Raw genomic sequence first — 20,076 nt, 5'->3', positions numbered from 1 at the left:
CTCAGTCCCATGGCATTTTCTAAAAGTGTTTCTGTAATTTACTGTGAGCTCTGAATTTGGCTCTGTGTATCTCTTCAGTGTCATGGTTTACTCACTATTTACTTTGTGAATTTCTTTTTTCATGTAATTTCACTGAGAGTAAATGAGGATGAGAGCTTTTTTGAAAGAAATTTTTACCTGTATTCCCACAGTAGGTAGTATACTGAGTTAACTGTTAAACAAGAAAAAGGTAATCATACATTGTCTCAATGCATTTTCTCCAGCTTTGTGCATAGGAACATGGTAGGAACTTTTTGGTGTGTATCTTGAAATGTTGCACTACTTACACCTGAATGATGATGGATATGTTTAATTTTTCTGCATCTGAAAATGTTACTTTACTGAATGCTAATTTTAGTTGAGAGAGCCTTAACATTTCGCTAGTGCTATCATATCAACATTTGCTATGGAAAAAACTGTGTTCTTAGTAATATATAAAAGCAGCTTTTCGGTAGCCAAGATGAGGCAGTAGTATGCTTAACTTGTGAAGGAGATAACCGTAAGTACTTGATTATGCATAAAACTTGTATTTGTTACTCTCTTTTCAGCAATGATGTAGACATGGAAACAGATCACTACTCCAATGGGGTTGCTGAGACTTCATCCAATGGCTTCCTAAATGGTAGTTCTAAACATGATCACGAAATGGAAGAATGTGACACAGAAATGGGTCTGCAGTGATATTTCTTACATTTTTATTAAGTGATGGCAACAAGGTTATGTTTTTACTTGCAATGCTTCCCAACTTGAAAATTAGGGATCAGATCTTAATTTTGATTGTTTGCTTTGCTGTTACTAGATGTAAATCTTACAACCACTCATTTAGGTGGTGCAGTGTCAGTGTGAGAACAGGAAATTGGTGTCCTGTGGATATTAAAAACAGCATCAGTTTCTAAGGAAGTATCTTTGAGAAGAAACATCCTGTTGGTGTGGCATGCCCGGGGCTTGGCAGGTTGCTTGTCCCTTCTTCTATTCCTCTGACCATCCATGGCACTCATGGCATCTCTGCACTTGACAGTTAAGAGCAGGAGTTCCCAATAGTTTATACTTAAGAATGCAAAGGACTAATATTAATTGTTTGAGAAGAGAAGAGCAAAGAAAATAATAATACAGTTTTACGTAGTTGTCTAAAAAAAAAAAATAAATCTTTGTTTCACTTTCTCTGCTTTATACTCAGTCATACCTATTGACCTCAGTGACAAATGAGAAGTTAAATACCCTGTGGCTGCCAGCATACCATAGGAGGTATGCTGTTTGCTCTGTTGGTCACAGTGCCAGTGTCCCTGTCCTATAAGGGGAGTCAGATCACTGAAGTCCATATGGGTGGGCTGGAGCTTAGGCAATGGGTGTTGCTGCTGGAGAAGTGGAGGAATGCAGCCCAGCCACTTCCACAGTTCCAACTTCTCTAACTTCCGCAGCTGGAGAACTATCTTCTCAAACAATTGATTTAACCAGACATCATTTAATGGGGAGTTTAAATGAACCATGACACTCAGGACATTGTCACTGAGTTCTTAGTTTATCAGCACTTAGCAATACCTGTGAGCCCTTAGCAGTTCTGAGGGCACCTGCTGCTACTGCTGCTCACACAGCTTTGCTGTTAAATATTACCCACTGTTACTAACTGTTGAAAAGAAAATACAATTCTGTTATATTCCAGGAGGAGGGGGGGATTCGAATTACCAGGCTGTTTCCCTGTATTACACTCTGAAACTGGCCTTATTTATGTCACAAAGAAAACACAACTTGACTCTTCTGCAGCCTTTCCCAGAGAGGCCTGCAGTGACAGACATGAAGCAGTTGTACAGAACCTCGAGTTCTTTGTGTTTTGGTTTTGTTTTTTTTTTTAATGGAGTTGTTTTCTGCCTTTGGAAAGTGATGTCCTAGATTGGGCTGCACCTAGCAACAAACGCCACTGCTTGAAGACTTGCGGGTGCTTCACCTTTTTAAAAAAGAAATGTCTCCTCAACCTACTTTGTTTACACCCCACAGTTTTTTGGTGTTTGGGTTTGTTTTTTCTTTTGTTTGTTTTTGAAATATTTATATATTATTCTCAGTGCTGTCTATGCAACATTAAGTAGGCAAGTTTTTTTCCAGAGAGGGTCACATTTAAGAAAAAAAAAAATGGTCAGTTTCATATGCTTATTTGAAATTGTGGTTAAAATACAACATTGGATAGCAATGTTAAAACCAGAAAAGTTTTTGTAATTAAAGCATGTGTCAGAATTATGATTCAAAACTTGATTCTATTGGTGAAAAAAGGCAAGGAATAAAAAATGCTTCCCTGCTCCCCCCCCCCCTTTTTTTTTTTTTTTACAGATTGTTTTAAAAAGGCAGAACTGTAGAGAAGCCAAGGGTTGATTTACTATTCATAAACTGTATTAATGCTACTTTAAATCACTAATTTTGGGGAATATCGTAGCAGAGAATAAAGAATTTGATTGTATTGTTATTCTTGATTACCAAAGAAGCACGAAAAAATCATGAATATATTCTGCAGGGGAACAGACAGTGTAAATATTAATCTTGTAGCAACATCCATTGTGGTTGTTGGGAAGTTGAGGGCTTTTTACTCTGTTAGCAGTTCCAGACTGGCACATCTTTAGAAGTGCAGTGGCAAAGAACTAAAAAGGTAGGGTTGCATGAGCTTTTATTGTCGTTATTCATTTTAAGCTCCCATAAAATTTTAGGGTAAAACTTGATTTCTAGTCTAGATGGTTCAAAATCAACCATTGCAAAATAAACAAGATGTGTAGACTGCCTTTAGCATTAGTTAACCAAGTCTCTTTGTGTTTATAAAGGAGCAATTCAGCAGTGCATGGTGTAGGGGTTACACCAAGGTCTCCGTGTGCTTTCTCTGGGAAGGCAGCTGTCTTCTGAGTGAAGTCAGTGGATTCTGTAGGTCCACAGGTGGTTGTTGTCAGCTGTGTTAGCAGTGGTGATGACGGTGTTGTTTTTGCAGAAGTAGACTCAAGTCAGTTAAGACGTCAGCTCTGTGGTGGCAGCCAAGCAGCTATTGAAAGAATGATCCATTTTGGAAGAGAATTGCAAGCGATGAGTGAGCAGCTAAGAAGAGAATGTGGCAAAAACACAGCAAATAAAAAAATGCTTAAGGTATGTTTGCTCTTGAGGTTGTGGTGTTAAGATGAGTAACTCTGCTGCCCAGCAGATGATTTCCGCCATATGCTGCACTGCAGCACTGTTCTGCTTTAACTTCTGTGATACTGTTAATTTATTTATTTTTTGCTCTGAGAGCAGTATTCAGTCAGCTGCATAGCACTGTCTGCTGTCTTGTCTCTGTAGTGCATTCATGGGAAAGATAATTTCATACTGGAATACAATTAAAACCAGAGTAATATAGCACTTCTCTCTTTCTCATTTCTGACCACATAACAGGCTGCTGAACCAAAGTGCGGTTTTCATCTCTAATGACCAATGAACTGCAGGAAAGAGGGTTAATACAGATGCCTAGAATGTGCTCTCTTTAGTACTCTGTGCATTGTTATTGTTATTGTTATTGATGAGGGACATTGACAAGCACCTTTATGATTCTGAGTCAAAATAAGAAAATGGTTCTAGTTTTCACTAGAATATAGCAGTGAGATATAACAGAAAAACATCTTCCCACAGGATGCATTCAGTTTACTTGCATACTCGGATCCCTGGAGCAGCCCTGTTGGAAATCAGCTTGACCCAATACAAAGAGAACCCGTGTGCTCTGTACTCAACAGTGCAATACTAGGTGAGTGGGGCCTGGCAGTTTTCGTGCATGGTCTGGGGAGCCTTTCTGTCCAGTGATCATAGAACCATAGAATTGGCTGGGTTGGAAGGGACCATCAAGTCCAACCCTTGATCCACTACCACTGCAGTTACCAGCCCATGGCACTGAGTGCCACATCCAGTCTCTTTTTAAATATCTCCAGGGATGGAGAATCCACTACTTCCCAGGGAAGCCCATTCCGATGCTTGATCACCCTCTCCGTAAAGAATTTTTTCCTAGTATCTAACCTAAGCCTCCCCTGGCAGAGCTTAAGTCCATGCCCTCTTGTCCTAATGATAGCTGCTTAGGAGAAGAGACCAACCCCCCCCTGGCTACCCCCTCCTTTCAGGGAGTTGTAGAGAGTGATGAGGTCTCCCCTGAGCCTCCTCCAGGCTGAACACCCCCAGCTCCCTCAGCCTCTCCTCATAGGATCTGTGCTCAAGTCCCTTCACCATCCTCCTTGCCCTCCTTTGGACCTGCTCCAGGACCTCAATCTCCTTCCTCAACTGAGGGGCCCAGAACTGGACACAGTACAGTTGATGAATAAGAACTAAGCATAGCACTGTTATGGTAGAAGAGAGGGATAGTTTGGGGGGCATATTAATAAAACAGATGTCAACCTCTTTTCTCGTTGTTCCAAGTAAATGTTCCAAGTAAAACCAGGCCTGTTCAGTAAAGGTGCAGTACAGGGAATTCGAAAATGTCACTTGGATGCTCCTGCTCTGTCTCACTGCAAGAGCAAACTCTGCAAGTAACGACAGGAATTTTGAAATTAACGATTTAAGCCAGCTTAAATTTTAAAAGTTCTCAGTGCGTTCCTATGAAATTAATTGGGCATTGCCACTGCTGCTGTGATTCTTCTTCAGAGACTCACAATCTGCCAAAGCAACCGCCCCTTGCCCTAGCAATGGGACAAGCCTCACAGTGTCTAGGATTGATGGCTCGGTCAGGAATCGGCTCCTGTGCGTTTGCCACTGTGGAAGACTACCTACACTAGCTATGCATTGGAAGAGCTGACAGGTGTTGTGGCATATTCACCATGGAAAGCAGACCAGCTCTTCTGACTGGAATTTGGAATTTTAATTATGTACTAAGGACAAGTCTGTCGCTTTATGTTGCTTCCTAGTTTACAGCATGATGCAAATGATTTCTAACTTAGTGTTAGGACAAAATTTCCATCTTGAAACCTCTTAGACAACTAAGAGTCGAAAATATCACTGATAATGTCAGACATCCAAATTGACAAGTACAGATCCTTGAAACGATTGTCCAAAACAAACCAAAAATCCTGCGACCTTGTGGTGAGACGAATAGAAAACATGGATGTATTAGCATGTGGGTGATGTAAACGTCAAGCAGGATGACTTGCCAACCTCCACCCCCATTGTTACATAGTTCAATCAGTGTAATTTGCAAAATGCATAAACACCTGATGGTTTGGATATATAGTGTTGATGGGAAGAAATGATATTTTTTAATGTGTACTGTAAAACTTGAATTACTCAGGAGCTGAGTGAATATGTTTGTTGCTACTTACAATCCCAACCTGTTGATCTTAGTAGTTTTTTTGTTTTAACATGGTCTTTTCAACTTTGTTTCCTTGTTTAACTACAGACAGCTTCTGTTGTGTAGACTCACCAGTTTAACTGTTGTATTATAACAGTATTACATGTCAACACAGTGTGGTTATGACCTATTTATATAAAAACCAAATATTTAGTCAATTTACAGTCTTAATTTAATCTTTGTACACCTTGCATTTTTAAAAGTGCTTAAATAGTACTATATTGCAATAAAATGTAGTGATATCATAATTAACCAGCCATTAAAAACTTACTTCTACATACACAGTAGCATGGACTTGTATGCTACATTTTCTTGGTTCAGGAGTTCTATCCTAGAGCAGTGGCTCTTGGGCAGACCCAGGACTTCAGCATCATGGCAGGGCACTTCCTTACCTCAGGGCACGGCACGAGTTGGGCTCTCAGAAGTTAAAAGGTTTGTGCCACAAAGCAAGTCCAGCTCACAGGTCAAGGCACTGACAGAAGCTAATTCAGTACTCCCTGAAAACGTGGACAAAAACTTATTCCTTGAAAGTAATTATCCTGCTCTCTGAGCTGACTTAATGATCCTGGTATTAGGATACAGCCTTTCTTTGGTGATCTACTGGAACTGGAAAAAACAGGAATAATTGACTGTTTTAAGAAATTCAGCATCCAGAACAGATCATTCATCTTTATTCTCTGCAAAGGAGCTGCCTCACAGAGGCAGCTGTACAACTGTGCTTGCAACATCAGCTGTTCTGAAGCAGTATTAAGGATACCCAGTCACTGCCCCAGCATAGCTGCTCCTTAGCTGCCCCAGCTGCTGCTGAGAGGAGGAGGGAAGAGAAGGAAAGTCAGCTTGGGCACTGCTTCCCGAAGGTTACTGCCTTCTGGTGGCTGTTGGCTAAAGCAGAGAGTGATGATGGAGCAGTAAGGGGAAAACCACCTTTGTTGTGCTGCAAGACTGACTCGGTTAAAAAGTCCTTAATGGCATCTTCTGAAAAAAGCTGTCTTCATACTTTATTTTTAAGCTGTGCTGCGAGCCAACGTTTTTTAAACCTTGTTGCTTTTTCCTTTTGTTCTTGCCCTTAAAAAAAAACAAACAACAAAACAAATAATCATCAGTAACCAATATTCTTGGCGCATCTACTGGAGAAGCAGCAATCCACTGATTACTGCAGCATTTCAGAACAACTGACAGGAGAGCTGATAACTTCCCCTCATAATTCATATACAACAGACTGTGCTTGTGTGTCTGCAGGGCAGTGTGTGGCTAAAACTGATGTTACGTATAAATCTGTCCCCATTCCTATCCTGTAAGGCCACTTTATATAAGGAGCAATAAGTGCTTTACCCCTATGGTCACAAATTTTCTTGGATCCTGGCCTCCCTGCTTTAAGTTTTCACGTACCTGAAATGACTTTCAACTGCTCCAAGGCTGTTTGCTGAAACAATTACTATTTTATTTATTTCAACAAGTAAACATGGCTTCAGGCCCAGATGCTGTTTCTTAATGTACCAGAAAGTTCTGTCTCACACACCTGCCCCAGTGGAGCGCCTACTATTCCCACCTGGCTATAGGCTATAGTGCTCTAGTACCCTTCCCTTACCATCAGGTTCTTTGATGTAAAAAGCAGCAAGATGCAGCCCTCAAGAAAAGGAAAGGGGGTTTTGTTTTGTTTCCTTGCTTTTTTTCAAGTAAGTGTACTTTAAACCACATGTGCATGAAGTGATACCTACGTGGCCTCCTTATACTTACCCCAAGCTTTGTCCACAAACTGAACTGCAGGTGCTTTAACCGCTTTTTTCTTATTTTCAATGGAAAAAAATTCATTTGCTGAAACAAAGATGAGAGTAAATTACCAACCTTAACACAAACCTAGATGCAGACCCTGCCAATGAACAGTGCCTACCCTGTGCCCGCTTGGCAGCTGGTCCATAGAGATGAGTGTTCACGAAGTCTTTGGCGAGCTGTTCGTGGAGGCCTGTTACACTCTGATCTTTTAAGCACACAGCCTTATAGTTTCCTTTTGACCTAGTTAAATAAAGATGTATTAATCCCTGTAGCAGAGCTACAGAACCCAGAACAGACTGACTGGTAGTCTGTGCTTTCCTACAGGAGTGCAACAGCAGCCAATGCTGGCTCCTGACTCTCAGCCCAGCTTTGCTGCTCTCTTAACAGGACCCAAGACTCTCAGCCTGTCATCATGTGCCTTGATGTACCCCAGACAGCTCCTAGAACTACCAGCATCTAAAGATAGGGCAGTTCCTCTGTTGAGACATCATCAACAAAGGGGGGAAAAAAGAACCAAAACGCAGGAATTCAGTGCTCAACAACCAGACCTGTAGCAGCACAAAACAAAATCTACTGCTGTGCTTAGGAGCATACCTGGCACCCTTTCTTCCCTTGTCTTTCTTCACCCCCCTTTGGGGTTGTCTGTTTCTCTTCTTTGCAGCCTCATCTCCACGTTGCTTATCTAAAATAAATTTAATAGAAAACAGAAAAAAAATTACCAACAAATATGAATCAAGAGTTTTAAGTGATGCAAGAACAGGAATGAAACAATAACAAGGCTGTGAAAAATAATGTTTTTAGTTAAATAGAAAAGGCATTTTTCAACAGCTCTGACTACTAAAAAGCATTGCCTTGGAGAGGGCTGTGAAGAGGGAAAGAAGCACTAGCCTCAGGACAGCCACCCAGAGCACCCTAGGCAGCTTTCCTAGCTGGAGTCAACAACACAATGCACAGGATTCCTGTCAACAAAACACAACTGCTAAGGAGGGGGGGAGGGGAGGGAGGGATCTACAACCTTGGCTTTGTTCCTGCCACTGAAGAAGTGCCATGGAGACTGAGACATCATCCTGAACATCCTGAGCTCATGTATTATTTCTATGCCATCATTTTTTTAAATAAACACAACAAAAGGAAGACAAAACAGCAGTTACACCTTCTGGCTACTTCATTATGATGTATGGATGAGAGAACTGGTTAAAAGAACCAAAAACTTTTTTTCAAAATCTGAGCTAGAAAATCGGGAGGCTAGTGTATTTGTAACTTGTAATTTCTAGCCCTCTTCATCTGTACTTCAAAGTTATTTACAAAAAAAAGATCTCCCTGATTTTTTTTTTACAGATGTTACTAAATCATAGCATGATACGCAAAGTACCAAGGCAATTAACAACTCCATGCAGGAACAGCCTTTATACTCTTCCCCCGGGTAATCTTTATTTTTTCTATTGTAGCACCTGCCTGTAGTTTCCTTCAACATCTCAGGCTACTTTTATCTGAAACCACTGCACAGCAAGCAACTTCAGTAGAAGGTGCAGGAATCCGATTTAAATGCTACTTCACATTTTGCCTCAGCAATTTTTACTTGGCAGCAATCAGCTGCCCTGTCTATTCACAACTCAAAGCCTTTCAAGCCGTCTCAGTCACGCATCCCGACCCCTCACTCCAGCCCTGGCACAGGAACTGGATGCCGAGGTGCGGGATTAGCACCGCGCCAGCGCAGCGAACCGGGGCATACCTGGGTCACCTGTCGCCTCCTGCCCATCATCGGCTCTGGGGAGTAAGGAGAGGCCAACACGTTACTCTTCCCATTCGCGCTCCTTTTGCGTACGCAAAGCCCCCGAAGCTCCCGTTTCCCCCAGGGCCTCGCCGTGTCAGGCGGGGCTCCCCGCCGGCACGGCGCTCACCCCAACACCCGTAACCCTCTCACCGTGTGGGCGGCGCGGCGGTCAACTCCTGGAGCACGGCCTCGGGGAGCAGCTTCCGCTTCTGCCGGGGAGAGGGGAGTTACCGGGGCCCAGGGGGAGGGGAGGGTGATGAGGGGTGCGGGCCGGGAGGGCTGCGCCCGCCGTACCTTCTGCTCCGTGAACAGCTCCTGGCGCCGCCGCCGCTTCTCCTTCAGCTGCTCCCGGTGCCTGCGGGGAGGCGGGAGGCGCCGTCAGGGGACGGGGGGGTGAGGGGTAACGGCTCGCGCGCGGCTAACCGGTAAGGGGGCGTTAGAAGAGGGGAGGGGAGGGGGGGGGGGGGGGAAGATTGTCCGTACCTCCGGGCCGCCTCCCCCACGAGCTTCCGTTCGGTCTCGGCCGCCTCTTTGGCCACGCCAAAGGACACCTCCTCCGGGGCCTCATCCTCCGAGGAGGGCGGACTGAGGAGCGCGGAGGGGACCTCACGTTTCCCCGCCACCTCTTGCCGCCGCCGCACCATGAGCCCAAAATTTCCACGGCGCACGCCCAATGCCTGACCCGGAAACACTCCCTACCTTCCGCCCTATGGCACCCACCCACCTGCCCACGCGAGAGTAACGCCCCAGCCACGCCCCTAACGGTTTGTAACCGCCCCAGCCGCGCCCCGAACGCTTTGTAACCGCCCCCAACGGTTTGTAACCGCCCCAGCCACGCCCTTAACGGTTTCTCACAGCCCCTAACGGTTTGTAGCCGCCCCCGCCGCACGCACGGACAGAGGAGCCCGGGGCTGAGGTGTCCGGGGTGGGGGCTGAGGCCCCGCCACCACCCGTTTATTGTCGTGAGGAGCAGGGGAGGGATCAAGATCGGCCACCCCCGACCCCTCTTTTATTCCCCCCGTGTCGCGGCGCTTCCCCTCCGGCCGCTCCGAAGTGCTCAGGAGATGATCTCCGTCTGGTGGCGGGCCAGCGCCGGTGGCAGAGTAGTCCCGCAAGGGCCCGGGAAGTGAAACCTGGAAAGAAGCAGCCAGGTGAAGGGGCGGGCAACAAGAAGCGCCTGCTCTGTCTGGCAGTGCCCGAGGGCGTTCAAGAGGCAAGTGGCTAATTCGTCCTGCTGCTGAAGGAGAGGTTTTTAGGCCTTCTAGGACCTAGGGACAGGTGTCAGCTTCACACTAGAAGAAATACAGATGTGTCCGTAGTGTTGCACCAAGAACGAACAATCACCTTTTCTTACTTACTGGAACAGCATGTATTAAGCACTGAGGAAGAAAATCAGTAATGTGTGTTAAAAAAATTTTCTAAACTGTTCAATCAAGAACAGTGTGGACAACAGGTCCAGGGAAGGGATTCTTCCCCTGTACTCAGCCCTGGTGAGGCCACAGCTTGAGTCCTGTGTCCAGTTCTGACACAGGAAGTGTCAGAGTGTCCTCAGTTGAGGAAGGAGATTGAGGTCCTGGAGCAGGTCCCGAGAAGAGCAAGGAGGCTGTGAAGGGATCCAGCACAGATCCTATGAGGAGAGGCTGAGGGAGCTGGGGCTGTTCAGCCTGGAGAAGAGGAGGCTCAGGGGAGACCTCATCACTCTACAACTCCCTGAAAGGAAGGTGTAGCCAGGGGGGGGTCGGTCTCTTCTCCTAAGCAGCTATCATTAGGACAAGAGGGCATGGACTTAAGCTCTGCCAGGGGAGGTTTAGGTTAGATACTAGGAAAAAATTCTTTACTGAGAGGGTGATCAGGCATTGGAATGGGTGCCCAGGGAGGTGGTGGATTCTCCATCTCTGGAGGTTTTTAAGAAGAGACTGATGTGGCACTCAGTGCCATGGTCTGGTAACGATGGTGGTAATGGATTAAGGGTTGGACTTGATCTTAGAGGTCCCTTCCAACCCATCTGATTATATGATTCTATACAATGGAAAGGCAAGGAGGATGGAGGGGACTAAGCTTGCTAGTTTAAAACTGAACTGCTTTACCTGAATCTATCTGTAGCAGGAGTGGCTTCCATGTTAAATTCTGCAACTGGTACTCCTCTGGCTGATACCTGAGGTGCAAACATAGCAGCAGGATACACCACGGAGGAAGTCCCAACCTGCAGGGACAAGGAGAAAAATCTCAAGTTTAGCTGAACAGACCAAACTAACTCACAAGGTAAGGACCCTTCTGAGACACTGCATGTGCAAATCCACTAAATCATGGAATATCCCTACAGAAATGAAATCAAATCAGTATGTATATTTAGTCTCACTGCATGTGTTGCTATTCAACCCAGTATAAGAATTATTTCTCTGAGGGAACCCAAAGAAGCTTGTTCAGGGCTTATAACTGTAGATTAAAAAAAAAAAATCCCAGAAATTACAGACTTCATTTTCAGGCAAAAAAACCCCACCAGTTGTCTCTTCTGTTACTTGAGATTATTTTCTGAAGGGTACACAATATTCTGAGCAAATGCTTTGGTCAGCTATGTAAAGCCTACATGGCACATAAACAGCTTCACAAAGCAGCACATCCTTACAATTGGTAGCTCTTTTTTTTTTTTTTAAACTGAGCATCAAAATAATCCTGGTTTTCACAGTCTGAGAAATTTAAATATTAGCTAACCTCAAACACTTGAAACTCTTAACACCTGTGTACAGTAAACACAGACTGCAGATGCCAGCTAAGCAAGATGCACACATGCCCAGCCTGTTACCTTCTGAGTAGCATAAGTAAATTTTCAAACTTCTTGGTCTTTTTTTAATGTTTCACCTTCAACACTACAGAGTCCCTTGGGGGAAGTGCAGATACAACTCCTTTACTCAGAGGTGCAACTCCTTTACCCAGGAGGTACAACTCCTTCAGTGTGGCTTCCCTGATGGTTAGATAACAGAAGCAGCACTCACTACCAAGCAGAGGTCACAGATCTCAAGCTCCTTCTCAACCTCTGTGAGAATGTCAGGATCCAGGGTTTCCCCAAACCACACAACATGGGGACGAAGGAGCCCATTGCAGCCGTCCTCCTCACACCTGTTTAAAAAATCACAGAGGAACAGTGTTATGCTGCTGACGTGGACATTTCAACCTCCAAAACAACAAAGTTGGCTTCATTCTCACTTGGGGATATCTTATCAGCTCTCCCTCTTTCTCCTGTTTCTTCCACAGCCCTCCCCACACCTTCCTCTACCAAGTGCTTGGTAGGAGGCAGCTGCTGTGCTGGCAGTACACACATGCTGCCAGGTCACACACAAAGGGTTTTCCTTTACTCAGCTCCCGAAACTTAAAACACAGCGTGTGGTACAGACCTCTGCTTCTATGAACTTTAACAGAAACTGGACAACAAGTTTTTAAGGAAAAAGTGAACTGAAAGACATAAGCATTGTGTTAACCTCTCTTCTCCCTAGGAGCCATGAAAAATACGGGAGCTTTTTTGTCCTCAACTAGCTAAGGCAAAGCTGCAGCCATTATAAAAAAGTGCTGTAGCACATTTAATGCCTGCAAGGGATGATGCAGTGGCTGCACCCCAGCACAGCTTTCCAGACTGACTTAACAGCAGATAGCACCTGAAAAGTTAACAAAACTTCTACTGTGTGGCACTTAGTTTCTTACTGCAGTTCTACTACACCACCAAACCCAAGAGTTTTGGCACATTTCAGCTCGATGCTTGAGTACACAAGCATCCCTTTAGCATCGCAGTAACCTTCAAGTGCGCATTCCTGTTGTCTTCTGTCCCCTGTAACTCTAGACTCAGTTCTCTGGGCAAAGTCTTGTATCTTTTTCTCCTGTAGAATGTTTCCATGTCCTTCCAAAATTATGTGAACAGTTAATACAAGCCTTAGAGAGATGCATGAAGCACGAAGCAGTAACAGCAAAGAACAAAGCAGTGCATACGTACTGAGGAAGATCCTCAACTGGAATTGCAGCATCTTCTGTTTCAGGATCTGGAGCCCTGAAGTTACAAAATTGAAATACATATTCAAACACGGACACAAAGTGCACTTTATATATCAATAAAAACTTAGTATTCTCTAAAGCATGCTCTCTAGTCAAGGAATCTTTGCAACTTCAGCCAACTTCAACACCTACTACAGCCCTAAAATGCTGCTCACAGGACAGGCAGGCCTTTGTCCAGAATCATCTCAGAGCTAAGCAACTGTCACAAGTTGGTCAAAGTCCTTTTAAAGGCCCAACAAATTTTTATGTAGCTTTCTAAAGAACTGGTGAAATGCAAAGGGGAAAAAAAAAAATCTTAAAACGTAGCATATGCCTGTCCCATCCCCCCACCACCCTTTTTTTTCTAATGGTAAAAGAAAGAGAATGGCTATGAAAAGGAGACTGAATTATTTTTCTGCAACTTTCTAAGTTGCAGAAATCCTGCAAATGGATGGTTCCCTCCTGATTATTTTGCATATCAGTATTTTGAGACCTGTAAACATGAGACTCCTATTGATGAACTGAAGAACAAAAGCTACTAGGTGCTCCAGAGATGCAGAAGATAATGTATCGAGTGATGATAGTTCAATTTAAGGAATAAGCATCCAACTTAATAAAGAACCTGGGAGGTGAAGAGGATTGGAGTGAACACACATTCTCAAAAAGTACCATTAGTTGATATCCAATATTGTTCTAATTAAAGCATACAGAATGTTGTGCTGACTAAATATTAACAATTGCTCAGGACTTTTGGTATCATGGGTTGCCACTGAAGTTACCAAATAGCAGGCTCACGTTTGAAAACAGTTGTGTAAAATTTAAGCATTAACAATACTAAAGGAAAATGGGGTGGTGAGCTGAAACTCCTGTGAGCTCCTAAAATGGCTCCTTTTCAGTTGAAGAGCAGATGAAGTAGGAAATACAGAGAGAGTCTACAAGGCAGATGTATTACCCTTTCCCGGCCAATGCGGGGCATATTGGGCTCTTGTAATTTGCAGCCACGTTTCCACAGTTGGTGCATCGAGTTTTAAATAAACTACCTGAAACAAATGCACAAAGAGAAAAGATCAGGGATTGAGGGATGGCTCTGGAGCATGGCTGCACAGCCAAGTGGTTGGGTTTATCGTGGACTTGAGTTTATTTGGCTTGAAAGACTGAATCTTGTAGATATGAAAGGAACAGCCAAGTGTCGAAACCTTGCAGCATTATGAACGAGATGCTACTTAAGCAGCTACTTTTGTTCATCAGCCCATGGTGACCAGCATCATAGTTAAGCACAGGTCAATCCCAGCAAGGAATGAGTCTTTTCAGCTGAAACTCCACAATGAACAACAGCAGCAGTCCCTCTAAGCTGTGATTTATCACCTTGCTTTACCTCAGTACAAGAGTAATACACAGCCTCACAACACTCTTTCAAAGAAAAATCACTATTTAAAATACCAGATCAGCATATGATTTCTTATTGCTTTTCCTCTTAAATTAGAAATGTTTTCCTTATATATTATATATAATAATATATTATATATTTTTATATATAAGGTACTTAACACTGTTTTGTTTTATGCAAAGCTCCTCAACCCCAAGACTTTCATAGTGTTAATAATGTGCTGTAGAGATGTACAATATTACCAAGAGTTTAAAACTGTTCATAATTGGTAAAGAATAAGACTAAAATTAAACTATACTGAGGGCTTTATCCTTTGATCCACAACTGCAAAACAATTTGTGCACGCTTCTTGTGTCCAAATCACAAAGTAGCAGTGAGAAATCTCATTTAAACCTTTTGTGATACTTAAGAAGCACCACAGTGTTGGAGGACTAGAATGTGAATTTGTTGTGGGAGACTTTCACTCTGCAGTAGTGCCTGTGGTGTGAAGGCACCTCTTCATAGGATGGGGAAAGGTCTCCTCATCTTCATTCTCTCCACACTTATGTACTTCTTCAGATCCAAAAGCCCTGCTGACCCCCGTCCAGTGTGTACCTTAGTTGCTCTCCTCTGGCACTTTGTAGGAGAAAGGGTAGGAGCAAGGAATAGAACTAACTACAGGGGAAGAGAGAGGGAGTGCCACTGGGTGTCAAACAGAAGGTGAGGGAATCTCATTTGTTTCCAGCCCCCTCTTCCTCCCGTAGCCAAGGGCCATACAGGCAGGTCTTTGAAGGATGGGACAGGACCGAGGGAGAGTGGCAGGTACCAGAGAAGAAGGCAACAGCGCTGGTTTTGCCAATCCACCTTTCACTGGTGGCAGTTCCAGTGTGGCACCACCACTGCCAGAAAACAGAGGTCCTCTGTGGATTCTTTTCTCCTTTCCTAAACAAAATAAGCCAAGTACCACTATTCACACGTATTCAAGTGGATGTGAGGCAAAACTGAGCAAGTGGGAGGGAGAACCAGTTCCTGTGTTCTGTCAGAATCCATGAAAAAATAAAGATGAGAAAAATAAAGGGAGGCTATCAAATACCTGAAGCAACTTCCAAAATAGAACAGGGTGATGTTGTAGGCAACTTCACACAAGTTATTATAATTTTAAAGACAAATTTCTTTTCTCCCAGCACGTATCCTGCATTCTCCTCCCTGACAAGTTTGCTGGCCTGTGGGTGACAGGTAGGCTGATGCTTACCGTGAATTTCTAAGAGGTGCTTTGTGCCTGCCTTTCTGTGCAGTTCATCAATATTCTGTGTAATGACCACAACGCTCCTTCCTTGCTTGCTCAGCCTCCTCTCACACTCTGCAATGGCAATATGTGCAGGGTTTGGATGTTTACTCAACATCACTTCCCGGCGGTAATGGTAAAATTCCCACACGCGAGAAGGGTTTCGTGCAAAAGCTGCTGGCGTAGCCAACTCCTGGAAGAGATGTAACCGTTCATTCTACTAACAGAAGGGCAAGAAAATCCCCTCCCCAGATGAAGCCAGCTCCCATACTGCCATTTACACTGCTACCAGCATAACAAGAGAATAAAAAGCAGATTACTTATCACCAGATGCAGATGCCAAGAATATAGTTCAATAGCCCTTATAAGGATGGCAAGCCAAAGAGTCTTTTAAAATGAGGAAATAACTGATATAGTAGTGTGGCACGTGGTTGTACATGGTACATTCAGACCTTGTTCTGTGCTGCCCTACCAAACTATTAGGAGCTTAGTACAGCACAAAGGAAGATGAGATACTTTGATGCACATGATTTTTGGCATTCAGAACTCTCTTTTCTACAGCAGCCAGAAAGCTCAGCATCAGGTGGATATATTTCCTTTGCTAGCATTTTTTTTTCTTTAAGGTAAGCACATCACAAGCCAAATTACAGCCATTATCAAAACCAGTCTCATCTCTTGCCTTTATGTGCTTGTAAAATCTAAGCTATACTTTTCACACTAACTCTAATATTGCCCTTTTTTAAAACAAGGAGTAACATGATGTAATGCTTCAGTGCCCAAATTCTACCGACATAAAATACCGAATAAAACTTCCTGATGCAATAGGACCAGGAATGCATATACACACACACTCTATTTTAATGAATAGTCACTGAAAGAAAAAAAAATGCAGCTTCAATTTTAAATCATTTCTAAAACCTCTGACAACTTTTAACTTCATCAAATTTTTCATTGCTGTCCTTAAGAGCATTCTTAAAGAGAAACTAAGATTAAAAGAAAACAACTAGTTGGAATCAACAGTTCCATCCTTCAAAATTTTTGTCAAATCCTTCCAAGGGTTTAAAAAGAAAGGCACCACGAGGAAAGAAAATGGAGGGTATCACAAGATGAGTGAACAGCAAAGTTGCAAGGCAGCAAGAAAACAGGCACAGCAGAAAGACTCAGAGCTGTCTGCAAAAATGTTTTTCCCAAACAGGTGATAACCTAAAGCAACAGACAGGAAGGTGCAGCTGCACAAGGCAGCCTCCCCCAGGCACAGGGAGGAGCTGGGAACTCGGCTGTTGGCAGAGTTCTGTGCCTGCCATATCACCACGGGAGAGCTCCCACTGCTTCTGACCCTTCACGCTGCAACCCAGTGGAGTGGGAAGTGCAGCTGCACAGACAGGTGCCACCAGTACCTACCTGGGCTTGCCACTTCCTCCAGAAGCCTCCAGCCCCTCTGAAGGTCGGGACTCCGCTCTCCGCACTAACGCCAGCTCCTGTGATAATGGCGATGTGCTTCGCTTTGGCAAACACCTCCCGAAAATCAGCCATATCTATGTGTGGAGAGGAAAAATCATCACCTGTTCAAATACATTTTTATCTAGGAGGCTCATACAGTTAGTGCTGTCAAACCTATGTGTCCACAAACGGCTTCTATGTACACCTCCCATGTTTTTAATTTCAAAATACTAATTTGTTCCAGAGTTTATACTGGAATTTGAAGTGCAACTCCTATAGAGCCTCAAAAATCTATTTGAGAATGCTCAGTAGGGCAACAAGTATTAAACTATGAATATACTCACTATTTGAAAGGAGGAACCTTAAGCTAAAACCCCATGCTAGACGCTAAAATGGTAACAACAGCTGCCACTGCCATGCAGGAGCAGTTTGCTTCTTAATTGTAAAGTAAGATGCTGAGATGAAAGAAAATTTAATGAAGTTACAATTACTATTTTTCTAAAAGTCAAGACACGATTAAGAAGGACCAGGTTAGCTACGGAGAGACAAAGAAAAAAAAAAGCTCTTCCAGTTTATCTGAAATACTCATTATAAGGCAACAGAATTTAGAATCACAGAATGGCTGAGGTAGGAAGGAACCTCTGGAGATTGTCAAGTCCAAAGCCCCCCACCCAAGCAGGGTCAGCCAGAGCAGATTATTCAGAACTGTGTCCAGTCATGTGGCTTTTGAGTACCTCCAAGGACACAGACTCCACCACCTCTCTGCACAACCCATACCAGCATGTGACCACCCTCACAAGTTTTTTCTTGTGTTCAGATGGAACCTCATGTGTTTTCATTTGCATCCACTGCCTCGTGTCCTGTCACTGAGCACTACCAAGAAGAGCATGCCCTGTCTTCTCAACAGTCCCAGCTCTCCCAGCCTCTCCTCACATGAACATGCTCCAAGCCATTAATCACCTTTTTAACTCTTCACTGGTCTCTATCCAGCATGTCCATGTTTCTCGTGAACTGGGGAGTCTGGCACTGGACCCAGCACACCAGGGGTGTCACACCAGTGCTGAGCAGAGGACAAAGATCACCTTCCTCCACTTGCTGAAGATGCTCTGCTTGGTGCAGCCCAGGACAGCCATCAGCTGCCTTCACCACAAGGGCTCATTGCTGGCTCACAGTTAACTTGGTTTGCACCAGGACCCTGAGGGCCTTTTCTGCAGTGCTGCTTTCCAGCTGGTCACCCCCAGCCTGTCCTGGTGCATGGGGTTATTCCTCCCTTGGGACTTGGAATTTCCATCCTGTTTCTTCAGTCTGTCAGGTCCCTCAGGATGGCAGCACAGCCCTCTGGCGTATCAGTCACTCCTTGCAATTTTGTCATCTAGAAGCCTGCTGAGGGTACACTGTGTCCCATCATCTAAATTATTAATGAAGGTGTTAAACAACTTCAGCCACAGTATTGTCTCCTGAAGTACAGTACCAGTGACTGGCCTCCAGATGGACTTTGAACTGCTGATCACCAGTAATCTTCACTATTTACTGTGTGGTTCTTTTCTGTTTGTTTGGGTTTTTTGTGTTTGTTTCTTTTTAACCCAAGGCAGATAAGTTTTATATAAGGAGAGACAGTCACTGGAGAAGTCCCAAGATTCACAGCACAAAACTAGGAAGAGAACACTACAATTCTGATGCCCCATCTGCTGTTGTAAATCAAACCAAATCAAACCAAACCCAACCAAACCAAACCCCTCGAGTATGTAAGGATCAGGCCAGAAGTCCTCCTACTCCAGTCTTCAGTGTCTGGCAGCAGACAAACACTGATGCTCAAGGCAGCAGAAAAAGCAAGTACACCTTGGCTACCCAGGCATTAGGGATTTCCCTGTTACACCTGCAAACTTCTCTGCATTGATTTCAAATTAAAACACATCCTCAAACTAAAAAAAAACAACAAAAAACAAACAAACAAAAAGAGGATATTTACTACTGGTAAACTTGAACGAGGCTCCTGGGGTTACCCAATACCTTGCTTCTGAATTGTTACAAATGCTCGAGGTCCTCCATAATTCTTGTACAAGGAAATGAGGAGTTTTGTTACCCATTAGGATTATGAAAAGCAAATGCAATTAATTAGCATACATTTATGTGCATAAATCAAAAACACTAAAATCACCAGGCAACCACATTAACTGCATGTACACAAGGGTGTTTGGAACTATCCATAGAAGACAAATTTTAGCAGTTGAAAAAAAAAAACAACCACCAAACAAAAAGCAATCAGCTTCATGCTCCTGTAAACATTTTAAATTCAACTGTAGATTTTGCGTATGATGCAATTGTATGCCTGTAACTTCAAATGTAGCTTAAATACCTGTCCAGGGTACTAAAGGAAAAAAATACATGTCTTACTTGAACTAGGGCGAGCCATTTCCAAGCAAACCTTCTGTTTCTTTGATGAAGAAGCCTTCAGTCGGCAAGATGCTTGTGAAACCAACCTTCTAGGGGCAAATTGGAAGAAAGTCATCAGCATCACTCACAAGTGTGTTACCTGAGAAGAAAAAAGTGAAAGACAAGCACCCTATTTAAGGAATGTATTTCTGTAAGCTCCCCAAGAGGAATTCTCTGTAAAGGTTCAAGTATTAGGGTTTTTTCTCCTGCACCTTCAATTTCCCTCAGACACTGCAGACACCGGCAAAGGCTGTAGATGCCCCTTCCCTGAGTCTTTAAGGCCAGGGTGGATGAGGCTTGAAGAAATCCGGTCTACAGGGAGGTTGGAAAGAGATGATCTTTAAGGTCCCTTCCAGCCCAAACCATTCTACAATCTCAAATCGGAGATCCCCCTGAAGCGCTTTCGTCCGCTTTATCCTTCCAGTTTAAGAACCGAAGTCCTGCCCAAAGGCTGCCAAGCCCTTAAATACATTCGCCCGGCGGGCACCAGGGCGTACGTGCAGCTGTCCGCCTGCAGAAGGGCGAAGGAGAACGGCGCGGGGGGGAAAGGACGGAGACGAAGCCGAGGGGGAGGCGGCACCGGCCGCCTCCCCCTCGGCTTCGTCTCCGTCCTCCCCCCC

At 44.0% G+C, this 20,076-nt stretch overlaps 3 protein-coding genes and 1 long non-coding RNA gene across 8 annotated transcripts in view; 2 read left to right on the top strand and 2 right to left on the bottom strand.

The window, feature by feature from the left end:
* The window catches only part of RANBP9 (RAN binding protein 9), a 42,459-nt gene extending 36,807 nt beyond the window's left edge, over nt 1-5,652 (top strand). Inside the window, exons 11-14 of one of the 3 annotated variants that reach the window (XM_071736363.1) lie at nt 588-661; nt 3,002-3,153; nt 3,670-3,781; nt 4,666-5,652. In XM_071736363.1, coding sequence (XP_071592464.1) covers nt 588-661; nt 3,002-3,153; nt 3,670-3,781; nt 4,666-4,796 — 469 coding nt within the window. In that variant the 3' untranslated portion in view covers nt 4,797-5,652. Of the gene's footprint in view, nt 1-587; nt 756-3,001; nt 3,154-3,669; nt 3,782-4,665 lie in introns of those variants that run through there. The other 2 variants (XM_071736362.1, XM_071736364.1) reach the window with 2 other exon arrangements.
* Nucleotides 1-20,076, bottom strand: part of SIRT5 (sirtuin 5) — a 79,636-nt gene that overhangs the window by 59,397 nt on the left and 163 nt on the right. Inside the window, exons 1-9 of one of the 3 annotated variants that reach the window (XM_071736368.1) lie at nt 19,669-19,951; nt 19,418-19,556; nt 16,985-17,118; nt 15,551-15,776; nt 13,885-13,972; nt 12,895-12,948; nt 11,906-12,029; nt 11,000-11,115; nt 9,825-10,045 (exon numbers count right to left, since the gene is read on the bottom strand). In XM_071736368.1, coding sequence (XP_071592469.1) covers nt 9,970-10,045; nt 11,000-11,115; nt 11,906-12,029; nt 12,895-12,948; nt 13,885-13,972; nt 15,551-15,776; nt 16,985-17,118; nt 19,418-19,538 — 939 coding nt within the window. In that variant the 5' untranslated portion in view covers nt 19,539-19,556; nt 19,669-19,951 and the 3' untranslated portion in view covers nt 9,825-9,969. Of the gene's footprint in view, nt 1-9,824; nt 10,046-10,999; nt 11,116-11,905; nt 12,030-12,894; nt 12,949-13,884; nt 13,973-15,550; nt 15,777-16,984; nt 17,119-19,417; nt 19,557-19,668; nt 19,952-20,076 lie in introns of those variants that run through there. The other 2 variants (XM_071736369.1, XM_071736367.1) reach the window with 2 other exon arrangements.
* On the bottom strand, nt 6,015-9,624 carry NOL7 (nucleolar protein 7). Its single transcript, XM_071736373.1, has 8 exons — nt 9,396-9,624; nt 9,207-9,267; nt 9,063-9,121; nt 8,871-8,905; nt 7,733-7,820; nt 7,257-7,378; nt 7,103-7,180; nt 6,015-6,430 (listed from the first exon to the last, which is right to left on the bottom strand). Exons 1-8 carry the CDS (start codon nt 9,554-9,556, stop codon nt 6,357-6,359), a joined length of 678 nt encoding a protein of 225 aa, XP_071592474.1. The 5' UTR covers nt 9,557-9,624; the 3' UTR covers nt 6,015-6,356.
* Nucleotides 11,036-13,458, top strand: LOC139792676 (uncharacterized). The gene is made up of 2 exons (XR_011724346.1): nt 11,036-11,174; nt 12,788-13,458. It is a non-coding gene; the product is annotated as an uncharacterized lncRNA (long non-coding RNA).

The sequence above is a fragment of the Heliangelus exortis genome, chromosome 2, assembly GCF_036169615.1.
Source record: "Heliangelus exortis chromosome 2, bHelExo1.hap1, whole genome shotgun sequence".
Taxonomy (NCBI): domain Eukaryota; kingdom Metazoa; phylum Chordata; class Aves; order Apodiformes; family Trochilidae; genus Heliangelus; species Heliangelus exortis.
Note: the sequence above shows the minus strand (reverse complement) of the source record. Positions and strands in the feature narration are given on the sequence as shown.